Genomic DNA, 26,107 nt, shown 5'->3' with positions numbered 1-26,107 from the left:
CTCGATATAGTGTCATGTATGCAAACGCCCTGGTTTCTTGGAGATCAAATAAGCAACAAACTCTGTCGAAGTTCTCCGCAAAAGCGGAATACAGATCAATGGCTGGTGTCAGAAGTGAAATAGTTTGGATCAATGCTCTACTAAATGAATTGCAGATACGGATCAACAGACCAATTCTTCTTTTTTGTGACAGTCAAGCTGCAATTCATATCGCTTCGAATCTAGTCTTCCACGAAAGAACTAAACATATCGAAATCGACTGCCATTTTGTACGAGAGAAGGTTGAGAAGAAATTGATTCAACTGAAGCATATATCAACAACAAATGCAGCCCGTTGACATCTTCACCAAACCTATGATGGTGGCACAACTTCATGCCTTTATGTCCAAGCTGAACATCACTGATACTCAATGATCTTCATCTTGCAAGGGGATGTTGTCATATGTCTATAAATGATGTTGTTGTGCTTGCCTTCCTACACGTCGCCGTTTTGATTCTTCTTCTCATTTGAGTTCTCTACGACAACATTTCTTTTGAATCTTACTTTATGTCTTATCGCTTTTGTATTTTACTTTATTTTATTTTAATCTCTGATGACCGTTGGTCATCCCTATATTTAGGTTCACTTCCAGTTACCGTTGCTGGTAACTTGCTATTCATGTTTTGAATAAACTTCTTCTTTCTTCTCCATTGTGTTTTCTTTTTTGAAACTATTTCATTCTCACCCAACATGGAAGCCAACAATATTTCATGCTTCTATGTTATTCACAACAAAACTATATCAAAACACAAAATCTCGATACAGTCACATCAAGAAAACACGTCTCTTAATACAATCATATCAATAAAACACGTATTCTAACACAATCACATCAACAACACACAAAATTCCATACATTTTATTTGGCCCGGAAAAATTTTACTATTGTAGCTCAACTTGACCGGAGCAATTCTGATTTCTGAGAACCCGATCCACGGTTCAATTTTCTACCAAACCAGATTCCAAGTAAACTATACAAGTTAGGCCCAGATTTTTCGACCAAACAAAGGCGGTGTCTCCACATGCTAAAATAAGCCTCGTCCAACAAGGGGAAAAAAAATCGAAAATTAAGAGAACTCCGATTTTCCCAAACATTGCCACCACTCGTTCTCTTGCCTCGCAATCTCCATCTATACAGCTCGTCGAGCTCTGAATCTTCACTCTGATCTCTTTGAGAGATAAATTTCTTTTACATTTGTTTGTTCGATTGCTTCTTCGGTGCTGAATGGGTTGAACGGGACGTATTTTTCTCGAGGAGATGGAGTGGGATAGCAATTCGGATCTAAGCGGGGATGAGGAGGAGGAGGATTTCACGCCCGACCATGCGGTGGGAGGTGAGCCCCTGCTGCCCTTTCCCATTGAGAACATGACCCAGACCGCGCCTTGTGGATTTGTCGTCACGGACGCTCTTGAGCCTGACCATCCCATCATATACGTCAACGCTGTCTTTGAGATGGTGACCGGCTACCGTGCTGAGGAGGTTCTTGGCCGCAACTGGTTAGCTTTTTCCTATTATTTGTGCACTTTTGTCATTTGCTAATGTTTTTTGATTCGTAGAGTGAAATTTGGGAGGGTTGAGGGGTTTAGGGTAAGGGTCATGTTTCAATGCTTTCTTATACGGAAGTATTATTATGGTTGATGGGATGTTCTTTTGCAATACCTATTTCTGGTGATTTTCTGATTTTTCCCATTGCTGTTGTGGTAAGTTTTTGGATTGATTCATAAAGAAAGTCACTTGTGTCAGGGTCTAAGTTATTGAGGAAGCTCAAGGTTATCCAGAATTTGTTCCTTTTTATTCGACAAACTTGTTTCAGCACATGCTGATAGTAAAGTATTCTGCAGTCCTTGAGTTTAAATGTCTTCTTTAGATTTTTTCGTATGACGAGGTTCTAAAGATAGATGGCTATGGGTATGCTACTTGGCTTTGGTAGCTCCCATGCTCGATTCTCGGGAATAAAATTGCTTATAGCCTGTAGCGTGTGCTTGCAAATGTATGTATATTGTTCCAAAAACCACAGCGGCGAAGAACAAATAGAGAATTGGTTGAGGATTGTGAGCATTGATTCATTAGTAAAGTTACACTAATTTATATTGGTGGCATTTTTTCTATCCCTGACGGTGGGAAACGGATGTTCCAGTTTAAACGGAATCCTGGATTATGCACTTGTACTCGCGCTTGTTATTAGGGTAGGAATTGGAAGAAGCAATAAGATTTATGGTTTGACTTCAGACAAAGATGAATAATTTTTTAATGGCTGTTTCTCAGCTGTAAGCGGCAGCCCAAAAACTGGCTTTCCCTTTACGAAAAAAGAAGATCGTATTGGAATCGATGACTTATTAAGTAATTTTTTTTTGCAATCATAATTATGGGAAGAACGTAATGTATTTGGCTATTTGCTGCTAGCTCCACAAAAATCTTACTGGTAGTAGAAGTTCAAACATGAAACTTCTTGACTTATGAGGAACCTTTTGACGAATAAGTAAAATTATCATAATGAAGAATGAGTAAATTGTTAGCATTATGGCTGGTTAGTCTTATGATCCATGATAGCTAGTCTGGAAACTCCAGATTTTCCCTCTACTTCAAATTAAAGAAAGAGAACCAGAAAACTGACTGACAGCAATTAGGCCTAACCAAATAGAATAATTAAGACTTGATTCAAATTTAACTCAAATAGATCAAGGTAATGTTGCTTCATTATTATCTTGTCTTCCGTATACTGTCTTCGGTATTTGCACTATGGTCTCATGGTTGAAAAACACGGTCCTCGAGCTTTAGTAATTGGAGCAGCAAAATTATTAGGTTTTTGAATTACAATCTTTGACATTAAGTTTTTGAATTACAATCTTTGACATTAATAAACATGTGCCAATTTTGTGCCGCTCTTGCTTCCAGAATTGAAGACGTATTTGTCTTTCTACTAATGAAACCTTATTTCATTTTAGTTCAACTCATGTATTATGTAGTATAGACTCCAGAAACATTTCCTCCTTTAATTGTCCTAGGTTTAGTCCTATTCTTTCCACGTGGATGCAGTCATCACATCTGGTGCAGTGACTATGTGACGTTTATAGGGATAGGTGGAATCACACGTCATCTTTCTTTACTTTGACTCTTTGAGTATATGGTAGTTGTAATTAAGGATGTTCTTTTAATTTTAAGATTTCCATTCCCTAGTAACAGAAGATCAAGCTAATGTTTTTCTGCTTTTTGTTTGGTTTTCGTTGGCGAGTTTTGTATCTGCTTTCATTCCCATTCAAGATTAGAATTCTCTATTTTCGCATATAGAATTAGTATCCTTGTTTCAGGAAGTCTTTTGTAAGCTATGACTCATGAAGATAAAGAAGTTGAATAGAATTTTCTCTTATGGAGTGTGAGATATCTTCATGTTTGATTTGGCTATAAGATCCATTGATAGATAGTGTAACTAATAGTGAAGGTACTTAGGCTTTTTGAAACAGGGGTTTGGGGAGGGTTAGGATTTGAACCCATGACCTAATGGGTGGGTGTTCCCTTATATGCAAGGTGATTTCCGTTCAACCAACGGCTCACTTGAAAATGCACTTAGGCTTTCATGGCAAATGTTTCAAGTAGTTGGTTCAAACCTTAAGATTTTTGTCCTCCCGTTGTAATATGTTTCTTGAATTTTCTATTCTGGAGTATGAGATATGTTCATGTCTGACTTGGCTATAAGATCCATTGATAGACAGTGTAACTAATAGTGAAGACACTTAGGCTTTCATGGCAAATGTTTCAGGTAGTTGGTTCAACCCTTAAGATTTTTGTTCTCTCAGGATAATGAATTCCGTGTTTTCTAATTTGTTAGAGGCCTTTGATAGTATTTCAAAATTTGAAGTTGTAATTTGTTTCTTGTTTTCCTTTGTATCCATTTTGGTGGTTACCCTCTGCTGCTTGCAATGAAATTATTTTTCAATATGAGAAAAGGAAAAAATTCTGAAGGTACTGAGCAAAATATAACAAGCCAATGGATGTAAGATAGAGTTCTCTCTCTCTCTCTCTCTATTTTTTTTTCTTGTGTGGCTAGCAAAATATGATTTTTATTACAGGGGAAGAACTAAGGGCGGCCTGGAAGAAAGGTACAAGAAAGTGAGAGAAATGAAATCAAACCAGAACATATTACATAATCAAACTACATCTAGGAGGTAGATGTTTAGGAAAGTAGAAAATTGTTACGACTTACGATGTCTCTTGAAGAAGCTCCTATTAAATCCACCTGGACCAGGAGTTTTGTCACCATCTCAATTATCTGAGGCATTCTTGATATCTCTTTTCCGAAACGTCTCTCTAACCAAGTGGCATCTTCAGGATCATAGTAGATAGAGGCAGGTCATCAACGTTACGTGTCACACTTTCTCATTAAAAAAATCCATGTAGAAGTTCCTGATCTCTTTGTTATGGATTAGAGGAATTCTATAAGCAATATCAATGAATAAAAAAAATTGAATACAGTTTTCTTTTTGAGATTTGTGTAGTTTTTTGACATGACTTCTTGGTGAGACTCCTAGAAGGACTAGTGAGTAAGGTTACTTCTCTTTCTTCTATTATTCTTTCTCTAAAAGGTATTGCAAGTCTTAAAACCCTTTACAGGCCCTGTCCATAGGCTTTATTGAAGCATATATTTCCGAACCCTTCAAAAGAGAGCCAAATTTCTTGAACTATGCTTTTTCACCTGATTTCCATACGATTACCTTCGCCAATAAAAAATCTAAAAGAATTATCTTGAATGTCATTCCAGTGCATAAAACTCTTTCTTATTGGTTATAGACCACCTTTATTCCTTAATGTGGGATGGTCTTTCATCAATTCTTTGCTTGAAATTTTAATTATGAATCATACTTATTTGTGTCTAATCTTTGTGTAGCATTTAGGTAATTCGAGGAATGAGTCCAAATCAACTACTTAGTCAATTATTTAATATTTCCCGGTAACATTATGGTCATCATCATTGTGTCATCATCATCATCAAAGCCTTCATCCTAAACAATGTGGCGGCTACATGAATCCATACAAGAAATTAAGGAAGACAAACAAGTAAAGTAGTGGAGACATATACGGCGAGGAGAAATGGGTGCAGGGGGTGTGAGGGTGCAAGAGAAACTTGCCAAGAGATGAAATTATCGCTAAGATTGAAATGATTTCAAAATTTCACTATACCTTCGACCTGCCTGTGAAATAGTTGCGAAACAACCTATTTATTGCAACTCTTAATTACGTCTTGTTGTCTTGGATGTTATTATATTAATACACCATTTATTTGTTTCTGGATATGTTATTCACAAGTGCTTACAAAATATAATTTGATCTATCCATGTATCTGAAATCTATTTTGTGCATGCAATAATGCATCATGACCTGCTCGCAGATTTCAGATGATGGATGCATCAGAGTGAAATGTGAGTAGATTAAATTTCATTAGGGATCTGGTTTCCCTTTTTTTTTTTTTTTGTCTTTTTGTATGTGATAGGTGTAATTGTGTGGCTCTGGCAAAATGACATTGCTGCAAATAAATGACTTGATTTACTTAAAATTTTCATGTTTCATGTATTGAATTCTCATTAGTTTTTCATATGGATTCATGTAGCCGAGCCCAACCTTGTTTGGGATTAGGCTTTGATGATGATGATTGTTAGAATATGCATAATGATGTGAAATGTTCTAACCCAATAAGTTAACTTATTGGGTTGAATGACAAAGTCACTAGCCTTAAAATGGTATCAGAGTGCGAGGTCTTGGGGTCAAATCTTAACTTTCATAATTTAAACTCTCATTTGTTGTTGCCCCCTAGTGTGGGCCTTTGTTTGTGTTTGTTGTTGTCCCAAGTGAGGGCCTTGTGTGAGAGTAGCCCACGTGTTGGGCCTTGTTTGTTGTGCACATGTTGGGTCGCTCGATTGCTCAGCCCACACGTGAAGGGGAGTGTTAGAATATGTATAAATAATGTGAAATTCCCCAACCCAACAAATTAACTTATTGGGTTGAATGTCAAAGTAATCTTTACAATGATGATGTGAAACAAGGTTGATACTGGAAGTTGAGTTGTCAACAGTTCTTACATTGTGGTAATTTGCATTCATTTTTTTTGTGAGGGTGAAGTGTAAAAACCAGTAGACAAACTTGAATTATTGTCGGATTTTATCAGCCACTTCGTTTTATCATTTTATGATATTTTTTCCTCCTAAGAACGTAATCATTGGGTAAAACTTTTATCAAGAATGACATGAGATTACTGAGACTAGCAGGGATGGTGTAATCATTTATATGGTGATTACCTGTTACTTGAGGGTGACAACCCTTATAAAATGCTTTATTAGCTCCTGTCATTTATTTCTTCAGATAATAGGCCGAGATCTGATTGCCTCTTACCCGGTTTTGAGTTTATTGTAGGTTGTTGCTGGAAGTTCAGTTTATAGAACCCCCCCCTCCCCCTGTCTCTCTCTCTCTCTCTCTCTCTCTTGGTGATTTAACTACTACTACACAGTCATTCTTTTGATGTCTTGGGATTATCTTTTTGCAGCCGTTTCTTGCAATATAGAGGACCATTTGCTAAAAGAAGGCATCCTTTGGTGGACTCGACTGTTGTTCCAGAAATAAGGAGGTGTCTTGAGAAGGGTATTGAATTCCAAGGCAATCTGTTGAACTTTAGGAAAGATGGTTCTCCACTGATGAATAGATTGCGCATGACTCCTATTTATGGAGATGATGAAACTATCACTCATGTAATTGGCATCCAGTTCTTTACGGAAGCAAATATTGATCTTGGACCGGTGCCCGGATCTGTAGTAAAAGAGTCTGCAAAATGTTCTGATCTTTTTCGTTCAGGGATTTCTGTTTTCCGTCCTATCCCAGTTGGTGACCGGAATGTCTGTCGTGGAGTTTGTGGGATATTGCAGTTGAGCGATGAGGTATTGTCTCTTAAGATACTTTCACTTCTGACGCCAAGAGATATTGCGTCAGTTGGATCTGTTTGTAGGAGACTTTATGTTATCACAAAGAATGAGGATCTTTGGCGAATGGTATGCCAAAATGCATGGGGCAGTGAAACAACCTGTGTTTTAGAAACTGTGCCGGGTGCCAAGAGGCTAGGGTGGGGTCGTTTGGCACGGGAATTGACGACTCTTGAAGCAGCAGCATGGAGGAAGCTAACTGTTGGTGGTGTTGTTGAACCTTCACGGTGCAACTTCAGTGCTTGTGCAGTTGGAAATAGGGTTGTCCTTTTTGGTGGTGAAGGGGTTAACATGCAGCCAATGAATGATACCTTCGTATTGGATCTGAATTCTTGTAATCCAGAGTGGCAACATGTCCAAGTGAGCTCTCCACCTCCTGGTAGGTGGGGTCATACGCTTTCTTGTGTGAATGGTTCGAATTTAGTGGTATTTGGAGGTTGTGGCAGGCAAGGCTTGCTTAATGACGTTTTTGTATTGGATTTGGATGCAAAGCCTCCAACTTGGCGGGAAATTTCCGGTTTGGCCCCTCCGCTTCCTAGATCATGGCATAGCTCATGCACACTTGATGGTACCAAGTTGATTGTTTCTGGTGGTTGTGCAGATTCTGGAGTACTTCTTAGTGATACTTTTCTGCTTGACCTCTTTATGGAGAAGCCTGTCTGGAGAGAGATCCCAGTAGCCTGGACCCCACCTTCTCGGTTGGGTCACACACTGTCAGTTTATGGTGGTCGGAAAATATTGATGTTTGGGGGTCTGGCTAAGAGTGGTCCCCTTCGGTTCCGTTCTAGTGATGTGTTTACTATAGATCTAAGTGAGGATGAACCTTGTTGGAGATGTGTGACTGGGAGTGGAATGCCTGGTGCTGGAAATCCAGGAGGTGTAGCTCCACCACCTAGACTTGATCATGTGGCCGTCAGCCTTCCAGGGGGTAGAATCCTGATCTTTGGCGGTTCCGTGGCTGGTCTTCACTCTGCCTCGCAACTTTATATCCTGGACCCAACGGATGAGAAGCCTACTTGGAGAATACTAAATGTACCTGGGCGGCCCCCAAGATTTGCTTGGGGCCATAGTACCTGTGTTGTTGGGGGGACTAGGGCTATAGTCCTTGGTGGTCAGACCGGAGAGGAGTGGATGCTCAGTGATCTCCATGAGCTATCACTTACAGGTTCCATTAACTGATCCAAGAGGGAATATGGAGGTGGCAAAGGGATGGGAAAGGACTTGAACGTGGAAATCAGATGGTTGAGAATGTTGTTTCGGACTTTCGGTCACTAATAACTCTTGGCAATTGTTTTATCTAGTCAGAACTTCTATTATAGGTGGTTCTTACTCGATGGAACATATTTATGAGTTTGTTCTGGCTCGGGATGAAGTTTCAAAGTGGCGACCTGAAACTATATGTTCTCTTGCAAGGTTTGCATTAGACTCTGTCCTTGGCTACAGGCACTGGGATAATTCTTGTTCAAATAGGTTGGTAGCATTTGATAGAAGTAGGTATTATGTAGATCCAGCTCTTGTTGTGCCAGTTCCTTGCTTTAATTTGCGTTCTGTAATTAAATGGAAAAATTGTGAAAGAAGGTTGCACGTTTATAGAGAGTAAAGTAATGTACCTGCTTGAATTGTATACCTTTTAGCTTGATTGTTTGATGGCTCGAGAGGAATGAGAGACGAGAGCTTTCAATTTCAAGTGATACACCCATGGTGCTAGTGGGTCCAGATGCTCAGACAACAAATCCTTCGCCTTTTGAAGAAATCCATAGGTTATAGTGTGGTTTGGTGAGAATCAGACTAAGAAAATCTTGAATTGTAGGGAATGACATCCACATTTTGGACAAACGCACAGCAAAAGAAATAAGACTTGATGATATCCAAGGGTCTGTTTGGGGTTCCGACCTTCACTCACCGGAGTGTTTGAGTGCCAGCCAGTTCCGGTGCAAATCCAGTTCTCGAATTAACGATCTTGGTTGAAGCAATCGAGAGCAAGAACTGAGTTCCACTTAAAAAACAGAGACCCCACTCTTTCCGTGTCAAAAAATCACTGATATTTTCAATTTTACCACTGGCTATTCTGCTATGTCCGATTTTAACCTAAATCGCATACTCTTCAAAGGCGCAGCTGCCAGTTATCTCCACTCCCTTCTCCAAGTGTCAATCACGATCAACCAAGCATTCTTGCAAGTATTTTATTCTTTGATTTTTCAAGCGTGACCTTTCTCTTTTGATTATGCTTCATTGTGGTTGGAACCCATGTCTGATTTATATGGGTTTAGGGTTTGTTTTTGGAGTTTGAGTTAGTCGTGCTTCGATTGATTTTGTGTTTTTTTTTGTCTATTTGATTATGCTCGCCCTTTGCCAAGATCGACTTCGTTTGGAGGAGAAGGCTCTTCACATGGGAAGAGAGTTTGTTGCAAGAGCTAACAAGTCAAGTGGCCTCCAGTCATTGTATAATCATCTGATCCTATCTGGTAGTCCAACCTCTCCTACAGCTTCTAACATCTTATGTTCAAAAGTTTGGTTGGGTTGTGTCCCGCCAAAAGTGGAATTTTTTTCATGGCTTCTACTTCTCAATAGGATAAATACTAAGAGCAGCTCCAACGCGTGTAGCAAAATAGGGAAAAAGTCATTTTGAGGGATGAAATTTGAAAAATCTTGTTCCAACCGGTACCTCAACAAATCCCTCAAAATAGAAAAAGTTGCACAGCCTCCCTCATTCCTGGGGAGGCAGCCGGCTTCCCCCAAAACTAAAAAATAATATTTTATTGATTCTCTCTCCTAATTCTTTTCTCCATCGCGGGAACTCTCGTCGGCATTACACTATTCCTTTTTTTTTAATAATAAATAAGTGGTGATTGAAATAAGATATGGTAGACAAATTTAAAAAAAAAAAATATTAAAAATCATTCATTTATGATATATTTATTGATATTAGTTTAAATTAATATCAATTAACATTATTATTAATATTAAAACAATGTTATTTGTATTTATTAATAATAAGTTAAGTTGAAGGTAGTTAAAAGTAGTTATATTAAAAAATAATAAAATATTTTATGTCATGTTGAAATGAGGGTTATGGTTGGAGTGATATTAAAATAGGGATCCCCTAAAATAGATTTTTGGTTAAAATGGGGGAGAGGTTGTCCCCCAAAATAGTATTGTGGGTTGGAGATGCTCTAAAGAAAGGTTGGCTGATAAAGGTATCATCCAGTGGAGTGAGACTGTTTGTCCATTCTGCTCAACAGTATTAGAATCAACAAATCATCTTTTCTGCCTATGTGTTTGTCCTTCTTCTTTATGGTATTTTATCTTGGAATGGTGGGGAATCTCTTGGAGTATCTCAGGAGACATGCCATCTTTTTGAGCAGTGGCAGGGTTTAATTAAGGGAGAACCCCAGAGGAAGATATGGAGCATTCTCTTCTTTGTGGTTGTTTGGTCTATATGGTTAGAGAGGAATGATTTAGTCTTCAGAGGCAAGCTTGTGTACTGGCAGTGATTTTTGCTAGATTTCATCTATGGCTCAAATATGTGTTCTATCATTTCCCCTACTCATGCTACCAACTGAGCATATCTTCTGCCCCGGTGAAAGAGTGTAACTTGTTGGCAGTGAAGAAGCCAAGGGCCCTCTCATCTTGGTGCCCTCCTCCTCAAGGCCAGATTAAAGGGAACGTGGATGGGTCTTCAAGAGGGAAACCAGGGCCTTCTGGCATTGGTGGAGTCTTAAGGAATTCAGAAGGAGATTTTCTTTGCGTCTTCGCTTGTAATATTGGTGTCTGCGAGTCTAACGAGGCCGAGTTTAGGGCTTTGAATAAGGCTCTGGAACTGTCCGCAGCCTTCAATCACATAGCCCAAAGGTGGAGAGTGAGGTCCCGTGGAAGCTCTCTCAAATTCACAGTGCAATAGAGGTGGCCAAATCTCAGCGTCCAAGGGTGGAGATAAATCATATCCTAGGAGAAGGTAATGATGTGGCAGACCTAGGGAGTTCGAAAAAGTTCTGACACTGTAATATGCCTGTCAGATGCTGATTCATAGTGTAGTTTACCTGTTTTGTTTGTCCTTCTCCCATGCCATCTCCTAGATGCCCTGTTCTATCCCTTTTGTTTTATCTAATATATGATATATGCCGCGCTTATAAAAAAAAAAAATCTGACTGAAACTTGGCACTGTCTCGGGTTTGGGCATTGTTTACATCTGATTGCATGGATATATGCTCTGTATTCGGGTTTATGACTGAAACTTGTGCTTTAACAAGTTTGAGGGCACGGGGGTTTTTTAGCAAGGTTAAAATACATTTTTTTAAAAAAAAGGAAATTTGTGGAAGGCCACACTTACTGAAGAAGAAGAATCTAGAGCGCAAAATAATCGCGTGTGTATGCGGTCAGAAATTATGCAAATAGACGTTAACGGAGTTTATATTCAATTTATTAAGTCAACTAAATGACCAAAGCATTCTTTATTTTTGGGCCTTGAATGCTCGTGTGATTCGCAGAGATAACTTGCGTGATGATGGGTGGCTGATATGGCTGGCGATGTGTGACAAAGATTGTCGATGATGGCTAGTAATGGAGATGCAATCCAGATGGGGCGCACGGCGCAAAAGATGTTTACCCAAACTTTCATTTCTTAGTAATTTGTTTTCTTTCTTCAAGAAATAAACAGGACTCTACGCTCTGCATCTCTCTCACGCGCGCATTGGAGATCAATGGCGATGATGGGAGTGGAAGGAGGAGATACGCTATTGGATATATATCAGAGTGCAAAGAGGCAGCTACTGATAGCGAGAGACGGAATTCAGAGGCTTGAGAGCTCAACTTCTGATAAGAACCATTTCTTATGATCAAGTTAAATAGAATTGTATTAGTGGCTTTTAAAAGGATTAATTTTGTAATTGGTAGTTTGTTAAGCTCTGTTAGGAACTATTGTTAAAATTACTTTCTGTTAAGAGTTTGTTAAGCCTCTGTTAACGAAGGAGATATAAATAGCCACTTTAGCTTAGTTTGTAATCAGTTGTTGAGATATAAGTAAAATCACTTCTTTCTTCTTCCAGTTTCCTCTGGAATCATCTTTGTACTAGGTCAAGGTTGAAGGGTTGTATCATTTGGTATTGAAGAACCAGTGATCTTCACACTTCTTTTCCTATGCATGTCACGTAATACGACTCGAGCAGCCATGGATCATTGGATGACAATGTTGGAGGTTGGAGGCCATTGTCGAGAAGATCTCAGTGAGTTTGGAAGGTTTCCAAAATTTTCAGACTTTCGTCCACAATGAATTTATGAAACCGTCGATCTTGATTGACACTCAAATTGAAACCAAGATGTCCGCTGGAATCAATTAGGGAAAACATGAAATGTTACTACAAAATCAAGATTCGGTGGAGGATGAGCAAATATCAGAGTTAGGGTTACATCGGTCAGCAAAGTGAGTTGATCAAACAAAACCAAGAAACCAAGAACAACGAGGTTTACCTGTCAAAAATCCTTGGCAGAAGATGGAATTTCCTCGTTTCAAGGAAGGGGATATCCTCTGGTCTGGATCTATAGAGCCGAACATTATTTCTCTTATTTCGGAATATCGGACAATCAAAAGGTCGTTATTGTATCATTTAATCTGGAAAATGAGGATCTTTAGTGGTTCAAATGGGTTGTGTTAGTGTAAATAGGGGTACTTTAGTCATTATGGGTCTTTACCCAAAACCCTATATATATGCAATGTTATACTCTTATACGACATAGTGAATATATTGAGAACGACCGTGCAACATTAGTCTTCATACGTAATATGGTATCGGAGCGGATGACAATCATCTGGGTTTGTATGTTCGTCAGCGTCATCTAGTGATTCTTATTTTCTTCCTTGTTTGTCGACTACTCTGTTTGTTGGCATCATCACTGGTGTTCAACTGGTTCTCTATCGAGATTATTGAGGTTTGATGGAGGTCTCACAGGTTTTGGTTTCCTCTCTGTTCTGATTTCTTCTCATTCTAGTTGTGCGAACTTGTTCTGGTTTTCACTATTTGTTGGAGGAAATTTGGTGTCATGGAAGAGCAAGAAACATAATGTTGTGGAAAGGTCAAGTGCAAAATCTGAATATCGAGCCATGGCTCAATCCATATGTGAGCTTATGTGGATCAGTCATTTACTCAAGGAAATGAGGCTTAATGAGTCCACTGTAATGCACTTATGGTATGATAATCAAGCTGCCATCCATATTGCCTCTAATCCTGTGTTCCATGAGAGGACGAAACATATTGAAGTTGATTGTTATTTCATTCGTGAGAAACTAGAACAGAGATTAATTTCTCTTAACCATGTTAGAACTGGTGATCAAGTAACCAATGTATTTACTAAAGCTCTTACTGGAAATAGAGTGACCTTGTTTTGTAACAAGTTGGGCATGACTAATATATATGCTCCAACTTGAGTGGGAGTGTTAGTGTAAATAGGGGTAGTTTAGTCATTATGGGTCTTTACCCAAAACCCTATATATATGTACTGTTATACTCTTATACGACATAGTGAATGTATTGAGAATGGCTGTGCAACCCTAGTCTTCATACGTAATAGGTTGATTGTCTTAATTCCACTCCCGTTTGGGAGGAATTCACAAAGGCTTTTTGCAGAGAATATGGACCTATAGAGTTCGAAGATAGCTCAAAATCTTTGTTCAAGTTGAGACAAACAGGTAGTTTGAAGGAATTTGTTACTGAATTCAGACGTCTAGCAACAAGAACTACTAGTATCAGTCCTGAGCAGTTAAAGAGCTATTTCTTGGGGGGACTTAAAGGGAATTGAGGTATGATGTTAAGTTTCTTAGGCCAAATACTGTTCATGATGCAATTGCATAGGCATTTCATATTGATTCCAAACTAAATCATCTGCGTGCTAGTGTTCCTAAGGCTAATATCGGGGGTAAATATGATTCTGTTGCTATGCCTAGTTTTATCATGGATTCTGCTAGTATTATCCCTGTTAATAAAGGTTCAAACACTTCTTTCCGAAACTTCCTGGTTATGTGGTACCTAATAGGAAGATAGCACCATCATAATTTCAAGATAAGAGGGCTAAGGGCCTTTGTTTTTACTGTGATGAAAAATACAATAGGGGTCATCAATGTGCAAGGAAACAATTACTGTTATTAGAAGTAGATTTTGAGGAAAATGTCGAGGAGGACAATCAGGGTAATTCAATTGCTGAGTGTAAGCAAATGGAGTTGAGTTCTAGTGCTTTCTATGGTATAGCTGTTGTGTCATCTGTAATAACAATGAAAGTTAGAGGATTTGTTAAAAACCAACCTATAATAGTGCTAGTGGATTCTGGTAGCACACATAATTTCATAGATGCTAAGTTCAATAGGTATTTGGAAAATTATTGGGAGAATACTATTGAATTTGAGGTCATGATAGCAGATGGTGGTAGAGTTAAAAGTGTTAGATGCTGTAAGAATACTCCTATAACTCTGGGGACATGTAGTTGTTTGGCTAACCTGTATGTGTTGCCATTAGGTAGATGTGATATGGTTTTAGGTGTTCAATGGCTTTCCACTGTTAGTCCCATTTAGTTGGATTTCAACTCATTGACAATGGATTTTTCTGTGGATAGTAGATCTTATAAGCTGACAAGTGTGAATCACAACAGACCTTTTGTTCAAGAGGTATCCTTACATCATCTTGAAAGAGCTTTACAAGATACCAATTTAGATCTATTGCTTTATTCTCATGAAGTAGTGGATGTTCATCAAGGAAATGATATGCTGCCATCTGATCAGGAAAAGGAGTTGTAAGCTTTACTATCTGAAGTTGTTGATATTTTTTAGACTCCAACCTCCCTACCTCCTGTGAGGAAGTTTGATCATAGAATTCCATTAATATCAGGGTCTAATCCTCTTAGTAGACGACCTTACCATTATGGGCCTATGCAAAAAACTGAAATAGAAAAAGTTGTTAAGGAACTTTTACAAGCAGGTTTTATAAGGGAAAACCGTAGTCCTTTCTCTTCCCCTGTTTTGTTAGTTAAGAAAAAGGAGGGGACATGGTGTATGTGTATAGATTATAGGGACTTAAATCAATTGACAATTAAAGATAAGTACCCTATACCATTGATAGATGATCTTTTGGATGAACTTTATGGTTCCACATATTTTTCTAAGTTGGATTTGAGGTCTGGATACCACTAAATCAGAATGTATGAAGAGGACATAGAAAAAACTGCATTTATAACTCACCAAGGGCATTATGAGTTTCTAGTGATGTCATTTGAACTCACCAATGCACCAACCACATTTTAGTCTTTAATGAATGATATTTTCAAGCCAGTGTTAAGGAAATCAGTGTTGGTATTTTTTGATGACATTTTGGTGTTTAGTGCTACTTCAGAACAACATTTATAGGATTTAAGGAACACATTTGTTATTCTTAAACAGAATTCTCTTTTGGTTAAAAAGTAAAAGTGTGCTTTTGGTCAAAGAAAGGTGGAATATTTGGGACTTGTAGTCTCTAAGAATGGAGTAGCAGCTGATCCTGGAAAGATTACAACTGGGTTAGAATGGCCTTTACCTAAAAATGTGGAAGCGTTGAGGGGATTTTTAGGGTTGATAGGGTATTATAGAAAATTTGTACCTGACTATGGCAAAATCTGCCAACCCTTGTATCAACTTATCAAGAAGAATGGGTTCATATGATCTGAGGCTGATACTATTGCTTTTGAGCAACTTAAAATTGTTATGGCATAGGAGCTATTTTGCAATCGGGGGGTAGATTTGTGACTTTTTATAGTCAATCTTTTGGTCCAAAAAATCAAGCCCTATCTACTTATGAGAAGGAACTTATTGTGATTGTTTCAGCAGTAAAGAAATGATAGCATTATTTGCAGGGTAGACATTTTATAATCAAAACAGGTCATTGTAGCATGAAGTACTTCTTAGACCAGAAGGCCATTACTGCATTTCAAAAAAAATGGGTATCTAAACTATTGGGGTTTGAGTATGAAATTCATTACAAAAAAGGTGTGAAAAATATAGTGGTAGATGCACTATCTAGGATTCCTAATTCCAAAGAAACACAGGAGGATTTAGTTATGGAATCTGGCTTTGGCAGTGAAATTCATGCTATTTCATATCCATATGATGATCTCGGGAGGGATTTAGAACAAGATGATTGAATTTTAAAAAAGTTACAATAGTTAAAACATGTTGATGCTGCTGTACATGTTTCTTACTATCAAGTGGACAATGGTTTTCTTAAATACAAGAATAGGATACTATTGAGTCCTACTTCTTCTCAGAAGTCTCGATTATTCCATGATATCATGCAACTCCAGCCGCTGATCACCCTAGTGTGTTAAAAACTTATCACAGATTGGAGAAGGGATTCTATTGGCAGGGTATGAAGAAGGAGGTCAGAGAATTAGTAGCTGAATATGCTGTCTGTCAGCAGAATAAGTATGCATGAGAAAATATCCCCACCTGGTTTGATTAAACCATTACCAATTCCAACTATGCTTCGAAAGGACATCAACATGGATTTTTTTACTTATTTACCAGTTTGCAAGGGTAAATCAGTGATAATGGTAGTAGTTGATAGGCTTACAAAATACAGCTACTTCATACCTCTTGGTCATCCCTATATAGTTGCTATAGTTGTTCATTTATTCATTCAGAACATATTTAGATTGCATGGCATGCCATCTACAATTGTCACTAATAGGGATCCGATCTTTATCAGTGATTTTTGGAAAGAATTTTTCAAATTACAAGGCTCAAAACTGTGCATGAGTTCAGATTACCATCCTTAAAGTGACGATCAATCTGAAGTTGTGAATAGGTTTATAGAGACATACCTAAGGTGTCAGCCCAAGCTACCCCATTTGAGCTTGTGTATGGATATCCTCCTCCAAATATCACTTCTTATGAGCAAGGATCTGCCACATTGGATATGTTGGAAAGAGCTCTGATGGAAAGAGATGAAATGGTTTCAATTTTGAGGAAGAACTTGCAGTTGGCCCAGGAGAGAATAAAACATCAAGCTAATAAGAAAAGAACTGAAAGGGAGTTTGTTGTGAGGGATTTGGTGTACATCAAATTAATTCCCTATCAATATCCCTCTCTTACTGCCCATTCTTATAATAAACTTCTTCCTTAAATACTTTGGTTCATATGAAGTAGTTGAAAGAATTGGCATGACAGCTTATGGGTTGAAGTTACCTATTAATTCCAAAATACATCCTGTATTCCATGTGAGTAATCTCAAGAAGCACCTTGGTTCTTCTATTACTCCATTTGATATATTACCTGAAGTATCTGAGCAAGGGCTGGTTCAACAACTGCCTAAAGCTATTCTCTAAAGAAGGGTATACAGGAAAGGTAATGTGGCTGGTACTCAGCTGCTGGTTCAATGGCAAGATCATAATGAAGCTGAGGCAATGTGGGAAGATTATGAGGAGTTTACTGATAAATTTTCAACATTCAAGCTCTGACATCTTGCTGGCTAATTGTCATTCTTGTTGAAGGATTATTTTCCTATTTGATTCTTCTATCAATTGTCATCACTTGGTTGGAGGCTTAGGCAGCCGTTCTGCATGAGTTCTTTCTTTCTGATTTGTAATTCTGGAACTTGATGAATATTCTTGTGGACAAGCATTGATTGAAGGGAGGAGAAGTTGATAAGAACCATTTCTTATGATCAAGTTCAATAGAATTGTATTAGTAGCTTTTAAAAGGATTAATTTTGTAATTGGTAGTTTGTTAAGTTTTGTTAGGAACTACTGTTAAGTCCTTTTGTTTATTTTACTTTCTATTAAGAGCCTGTTAAGCCTCTGTTAACGAAGGAGATATAAATAGCCACTTTAGCTTAGCTTGTAATCAGTTGTTGAGATATCAGTAAAATCACTTCTTTCTTCTTCCAGTTTCCTCTGGCATCCTCTTTGTACTAGGTCAAAGTTGAAGGGTTGTATCAACTTCAAACAGTGATCTTTCTGAACGTTGGATTTATTGGTGAAAAAGCAACCTAATTGCAACTGTCTGGACACCACATGTACCGTCTGGACAGTCGACGTTAAATCAATCTCGAATATAGTTTTTATACATGGCTGTCCGGACACCATAAGTGGCCGTCCGGACAGCTATTAGGCAGTAGTAGTTTTGATGAATTCCAGTCCAATTTGGTTTTGGGTCTTTTAGTGGTTTTAGGTTTTGGGACGACCTAAACTCTTCCATATAGTATAAATAGGCTATATGTTGTAAACCCTAAGAGTATGTTTGGATTGAGGGATTTGGAGGGAAGGGAAAGGAAGGGAAATAGAGTTTCCTCCCAATTCCCTTATTTGGATAGTTTATTAAAAATTAAGGGGAGGGATTTGAGGGGATTTGGGAGGAAAATTTCATTAAATTTTTGTTAAAATTCTTTCTCTCCAAAATGGAGTCATTTAGAGGGAAGGGATTACTAATTAAGTAATTTGTAAGTTAAATATCTATTTTACCCTTGTACATAATATTTTAAGATAAAAATAAGGATAAATTAGTAAATTAAACAAATTTTCTTTCCTTCTTTTTTTTTATCTATCCAAACATGGGAGAGGGAAAAATAGTCCCCCTTCCCCTCCCTTCCCTTTTCTCCCCCTCCCCTCCCTTCCATTCTCCTCCCTTCCCCCCAAATCCCTCAATCCAAACACACTCTAAGAGAGAGAACACACAACAAAAATTAGACATATTATTCTCTTTGCGACAACTTTTCGACAACTTTGGGGTTTTGTTCACTGTTTTGTTTGGGAAGAGTGTGAGAGAGTTGATTGTTATTCTGAATTTATATCATTGATTTTATAAATGAGCAAAATATAAAATTAAAAAAAGAAAAGAAAAGAAGAAGAGTGTAGATAGTGTTTGATAAGTCTCATGTGTTTTCATGTAAAATTGTGGGTTTCTCGGTGCGGTCCCGAATATATTCCGGGGTTGTTTTTGGGTATGGGTGTCTATTTTTCTAGACTTGAGTTTATAATTTCTTAGGTTGCTAACGTACTGTTAGGTGTAACTTTTGCTTTCGTGCAATGAATTATTGAGCCATCTACTCTTTTCAAAAAAAAATTATGGCTTTGCGCTTTTTTTGGTTGATACATACAAAATGCATCTAAAACATTCATTAGGATAGTTACCATATTGGTCTTCAGTGACTAGGAAGGGACAATACATCGTCTTGGTAAAAAATCAATTTTGGTCAAATTCATTACATCACTATCCAAATATATTAGGTTTCTATCTCCACTGGCATCAATCGATGGAGTACAGAATCGTTCGGCGATCATCTAATGATTTCCATTGTAATTCCATAACGTTTGGGAGTGTCCGGTGATGACCGTCTTTTTGTGTTTTTTAATTGTTTTCTTTTTTTAGTGCTCTTGCTCGTACTCCATCTTTTTGATGACCTGAGTGTCTACGGGCCTTATTTACCTAATTTGTTGGGTAATTTAATACAATCAGATCTATAATGTTTTCAAAAAAAAGGTAATGTGTTTTATCTCTATGTGCACATAGTTTTACATAGAAATAATTTTATATAAAAAGTAAGGAAATTTTTTAGTAATATTGGTCAAATGCATTGCATCATAATTCAAATATGTTAAGGTTTTCTCCTATGCATATAGTTTTACATAGAAACTAAGAAAATTTTAGTTAGGTATACAAAGTAAAAATGGAATAATATTGGTGGTGTTCTTATCCTTGATGATTTGATTTATCTCTAACCACATATATAGTTTTGCTAAAAAATAAAATTTGTCCACTAGCCCGCTATATAAAAAGGTACTCCAATTGAGATGAATAGACCACATTGCAAAATCTCAATCCATCACCTTTCAAAAACTCTGATTCATGTTCTCTAAATGGAGGAAAATGAAAAAGAGAATTGATGCTCACTAGAGATTTCATCAGAATAATAATCTTCCAAAAAAATACTTTGTGATATTTAGAGTTATATTAGGCACAGAGTTTGATAGAAACGACTTCAAGATATCATAATGATTCATGAAGTATTGGGATGATTGACAGGTTTGTCAAGTTCAAAAACCCCATCAAATGAAGAGGTGAGCACCGATTTTTTCCTTACTTTTTTAATCTATCTTTTACATATGCATTAGGGTACAGATAAATTTTCTCAATTTAATGTTCTTTTCATATATCATTGCATATGAATGGAGGAAAGGAAAGAGATTGCTTCCTTCTTTTTAACAGTGAATGAGATTCATGCTTAATAGAGATTTCATCCGAATAATATTCTACCAAAAATTATTTATAGTATAAATCCTTTTTTACTGTCCTCTTATGAAAATCTTAAATTGTTTTTATATCTCCTTGCACTAATATTTGGTTTATATTACACAAGTGCTCTTGCTGTTGTAAGTGGGGAAGATATCTATCACGAGATTGCCACCATTTATTGAAGGTATACAATTATTCTAATTTATAATTTAGCTTTTCATCAATTGACCAATATATATAAATTGATAATCCCCTCATGACTTATTAGTATTCAATCATATATATTTTCTAAATTCTTACATCGTTTTCCCAGTATATAATTTTTAGTAACAAAATAATATATAAAATTTTCAATTTCTTTTCATAAATCATTACAATTGAACGTTTTATATTTATCTAAACCATGACTAATATTTTCTCTGTCTATAATTTATTTTGCAGTTTCATTTGATAGACAGACAAGTGGAGCTGGAATCACATGAACACTTTTAAAAATTTAACAATTTATGTAAAAATTTTTTAATTATAATAATGTACATGTAAGGAAAGGCAAAAATAATTTATAATTTCTTATATTTTTTAATTTTTACTGCTTCAGTCCAGATCTTTCTCTTTTCCTTAGAACTTCTTTTTTTCTATGTTCGTATATTAGTTGTGTCTAAAGAAGTGATTTCTTGATTATATTTCACATTACATAGAATTTTCAAATGTTAAAATCTAATCAAATACTTCCTTAATGTCTTGATGCGCTATTTTGGTGTAATATTGGGTTTTATCTTGGTGGGAGCTTGTTCGTATTATTTCCATTGTAGCTAATATGCTTTTATTGATATTAATATTTGACTAAATTGGAAATTAAGATCTTATATTTGCCTTTAGTGAACCTGTGTAAGATCTCTGGGAAAAAAGGTGTTGAGATATAAAGTTAATTTTTTGCGTTATTTGTGAATCGTTCCCCCATTATTCATATGGTTGCTAGGGGAATGCTAAAAAAAGATGAAATGAGAGTTTTATTTTGGTTCATTGGTTAAATCAAGTTGTTCAATTTGGACACTTTAAATTGACGCAGTGAAAGTATGGAGGACTCTCAAAAATAATAAGATTGAGAATCCATCAAAAAAAATGTGAGAACTCTCAATATTTGATTGATCGAATGTCTAAAACTGAAAAGACCTCAAGAAAAATGAGACTAATTTAAACGTCTATATTTTTGGAAACTAGAGTTTACTCCAGGAAACTAGAGTTTCTAACAAAAAATAAGAATACCCTTCAAATACTACTCAACGAAAAAAACATTATTTATCACTACTTTTCTTCTTCGAGATTTTGGGTAGTTCTTGGCATAGAGAACTGATCTCTTGGAATTCTTTGTAATCTTTTCGTTCATATTAGTGGAACTTTCATTGGCTTCGCCTGAGGATTAGGCAATTTATCGAACCTCGTTAAACTTGTGTCTTGCTCTTTTTTTCTCTATTTTGTTTCTGTATTATTGTTTCGTCAAATTGAGCCATCATTATTCACAACACTGAACATGATATTGCAACGTCACAATAATTTCCCCGTACGAAAAACATTCAAAATATCGTTAGCTAATTAACTATCAATGATGCACAATAAGCCTAAATGAGATGTAGTAACCCCTAGCTCTCACCCTAGATAAAGTACTCTACTTCTTGTGTCACCTGTTCCCTCTCCCATTCAGAGCATTGATACATGGTGTAAGTTGAGAGGAAATGCTACACACGTACATAATATTATATATATATATACACACACACACATATGACGCCCAATTATTTACTTTACGAGTAATTTGTGTTAGAAATAATAATTATCACGCATAGTGAAAAAGAACCCGTTAAAAAAAGTGCCCAATTGTCCCCAGAAAGGCCACATCTCTTTTAACTTCACTTCTTCACACAGTGTTGGCTTGCGGTCCTACCTGGCCTTAACAATGACTTCAAAAGTGAGGGGAGAATGAGATTTTGTGAGTAAGGTAATTATGTTTAGTGTATTTCAAAGTAGCCAGAACCAGCTATTATACTCTACAAACGAGCGTCGTAGCAATTAATTAGCTATCGGAATATATAATTAGTTGCCCTAGCGGCAGATGAAGAGTTAACAAATTTTGTGAGTTGAGTACTTGAATATGGAGCCTTGCCCGCGCATAAACTATTATATTTATTTTGACTGACATATCTCATTACGGTGGCATAAATAAGGTTGAAACACTGTATGACATTCTCCTCCATAACGCATAAGCTTATACACGTGTAGCCCAAATTGCCTCCAAGTAATATTTCGCACCTTCTTAGCACTGTCATGAAAGTTCATGTGATGATTATGAGGGATGTTAGTCGGTTGCGAGATCACAGGGAACTTTTGTTCTATTTTTTACATAAATATTTGTAACGTACAACATATATAATTGACAACAATGAGGTCATCAAATTCACACACACACATAATATATATATATATATATTTGGATTAGTAAATATCTTTGTATTTAGTCACAAGCAATCAGTAGCAAGAACCAATATATTGTTACATTATTTTAATTTAGCCTAGATCATAAATCAAATCAATAGGCATATAAAATTTCATTACTCATGCAAGTCAAGTGCGTCAGATTGTAATGAGATTACGGCACTGCATCATGACATCAACTCCCAATTTGGCGCCAAGATATTTAGTTCATAACCAGTTACTGTGCCTGTTTTATATTTTGTTACTTTAAAGATGTATTTTGTTGTTTACAAATATTTTGTGTGTGATATGGTCGTATTTATGGTGGCACACAATTTATATTTCCTAAAAAACTACATAACCACGTGGGACATCATAGATGTAAGAGACGAAATTAAATAACCCCTTCTTGGCAGGCATTTTGTAGTTATTATAATATTACCAAGTAGCCATGCACATTGTAGTTAAGTTCTGGAATATGCTATGAACTATTATAACTGTAGTTTTGTCGTATGTTTAGAGTTTCAGCTAAGGTTTATTTCCATGCAACTAAATCTTTAGCAAAAATAAAGGTATTACCATATTATATTGAATGGGATGATTGCTACACAACTCGTTCAGTAAAAAAATATACTTCGGCCAAGTAAACATAATTTGTTCGTGACAAAAATTATGATCCGAATCTAACAAGTATTTTTTTCTTCAAACATACTGGACCAAAGGGTTAGTTGATGTTGATACCCAAATTACATTACACTGATTTGAAGTTTAAACATTCAAAACAATGGTCGGAAAAAAATATCGTTAAAGATCAGTCATAATCATCGCTGAACAATCTTTTGAATGAAAAGAACAAAAAACTCCAATAAACAATTGCAATCATATAAACTCCATCATCCGTGTAGAAACACCTCTAAACCATGCTCTTACCTACAATTATTAAACAAAATAAATAAGAGAAAGTTGATGCTGCCCGAATGAATAAACATAAAAAAAAAGCTAACAAAGAGCATGTCCTTACAATAACCAGAAAATATAATTAATTGTCAATATAGGCCAAAATAAACATGAGAAATCCCTAGATAACTAAGCATGCCACCTCATCATGTTATAAACACGCCTGAGTTCAGGCTGATTCTGTAGGGTCACCACTAATAGCCGTAGACTCCAACCGTCCATTCTTGACACTCTGTATCATCTCAGCAATGTTCCGCAACCTCTTTCTTACCACATGTACTTCCTCTTGGTCAACATTGACCTACACCAAAGTGTGTGTGCTTACCCCAAGTGTAGGGTATTGGCAAGTAATAAACCAATGAGTTCGGTATTGATCCACGAGGAAGCAATGCAAATTTGGTGGTGAATGATAAGCAAATGACTAGCTAACACTAATAAACACAATGAATATCAAATAAAAGCAGTAAATGAAATGGGTCAAATGACTCGGTAGTATGAGTGATTTTGTAATCAAAGTAAGTGAGAATTGGATTTAAAACAATTAATTAAAAACCTCTAGTCTCTAATCCTTCCTGGTGGCTACTCGGTTCTCATACTCAAGGTATCATTGCAAACACACACAACAATACACAATGCATTGTGTGATACTATCCATCATGCATATGCAAAGAGAATTGGGATATAAGACTTCAATTCATACATATAGGCCATCGGGTCTCTTAATCTACGATAAACGCAAAGGGATAAACACCTAATATTATGGATTAATGTTCCTCCTTGGGGCTCGGCTTGGCTAACATCCTAGTTTAACACTCAAAGATCAATTAACCATAACTCTTCCTTGCACATTCCTAAATTAACCGAAAATTTCATCATCAATACACATAATTAATAGCTATGCAATGGAAAACTCGATTAATTAAAGAAATCATGCAATGGGTTTAACAATTCTCAATCGAACACATTAGATGCAATCCCTAGACTAGGCAATCCAAGAATACAATCAAATATGTCAGTCTCATATTTTCAATCACAAAACTATCACGAAATTAAAATAGAGGGATCGAAGCTACGACCATTTGAACATACCTTGAGTAATCGAAACTTTGCACCCACCGTTCGGGACTAGAAACTAGAAAGAAAACTTAGTCACTCATCATAATGGATATAAACATCAATTTTATAGATGAAAATCAATGTTTACAAACAAAATCACAAGAACTAAGCAAAACCCTAGAGAGAGAAAGAGAGAGAAAAACTATGGTCGCTAGATGCTGAAGAGTGAATGAATGAGAAAGAAAACCCAAATCTTAGGGTTTTTCCCTCTTTTTACAAGTACAATTACCTATTTATCCTTACAAAGCTTTCTCCCATTGGTTACATTTGAGAAATGCCCAGAAACCTAGCTCAATTAACCATTCTCGGAATGCAAAAATCGGGCAACTGTTCGGATAGTTGAGAAATCTATGTGGACGATTAAACCTTCTGGTTCCAACTGTCTAGACAAATTATAAGGTGTTTGGACAATTTGTGTAGATTTCTATTTTTGGCTATAGCTTCACGATTCTTTGACCTTTTTGTCCTTGGATTCAACTATCCGAACATCCAATGAAGGTGTCTGGACAATTCTTCATCTCTATGCACTTTTCTTCAGTCTCGAGAGTCTCCAACTTTGCCGATTTAGTCATATTTTCTGCAAAACCAATGAGATGCAACCATAAGAGTAAAACTAACTTATTTAAACACAAATACATTACTTAAGATACTAGACCCCCTAATTAGATGGTATTAGGACCTCAAAATAGAGGTCCGATCACACCCCCTAACTTAGACGTTGCTAGTCCCTAGCAATGCAAACACTACTTAAAAATAAAAACCTAACTCACTGACGTAGGAATCACGGTTGCATTTAGCATATGCAACAAGCCTTTAAACCCCTAGGTCACCCTAGTGGACAAGTTGTAGTCTCGTGAGGGTTTATCAGAGTGATACCCACATACGCTTGCCAAGGGATCCACCATTACTTTGAAAGCACCATAAATGATTCTTAAGTTCTCACATGCAAGAAGTAGAGTTAATTCCCCAATTTCCCCCGCTGGTCGAAAACATGCAAAATCAATCTCAATCCCCTCAAAGATGACTAAGAACATTTTATACTATGAAAAATATATGTGCAATCAAGCAAGGCAACTCAACACATTCACATAAGTAAAACCTTGTTATGGACCCTTTTGGTGTTCATAAATCCCCAATCCTAAATGTACACAAAAACATAAAAGCATTGTGTTAAGTCAATGACTTACACAATTGAATTAAGTGTATGTGTTTATAAAAGATAATTTGGATGGGCATAGCTTTGAGAAAGAAATCACCACAAGAGCAATTGATGCATTCACCAACTCACTTGCTTACCCTGGATCAAATTCATCAAAAGG

General features: G+C 36.7%; 1 protein-coding gene across 1 annotated transcript; it reads left to right on the top strand.

The window, feature by feature from the left end:
* The first annotated feature begins 1,036 nt into the window (after positions 1-1,036).
* Positions 1,037-8,643, top strand: LOC119996702 (adagio protein 1-like). The gene is made up of 2 exons (XM_038843435.1): positions 1,037-1,537; positions 6,574-8,643. Exons 1-2 carry the CDS (start codon positions 1,299-1,301, stop codon positions 8,180-8,182), a joined length of 1,848 nt encoding a protein of 615 aa, XP_038699363.1. The 5' UTR covers positions 1,037-1,298; the 3' UTR covers positions 8,183-8,643.
* Positions 8,644-26,107: the final 17,464 nt, after the last annotated feature.

The sequence above is a fragment of the Tripterygium wilfordii genome, chromosome 4, assembly GCF_013401445.1.
Source record: "Tripterygium wilfordii isolate XIE 37 chromosome 4, ASM1340144v1, whole genome shotgun sequence".
NCBI lineage: Eukaryota > Viridiplantae > Streptophyta > Magnoliopsida > Celastrales > Celastraceae > Tripterygium > Tripterygium wilfordii.
Note: the sequence above shows the minus strand (reverse complement) of the source record. Positions and strands in the feature narration are given on the sequence as shown.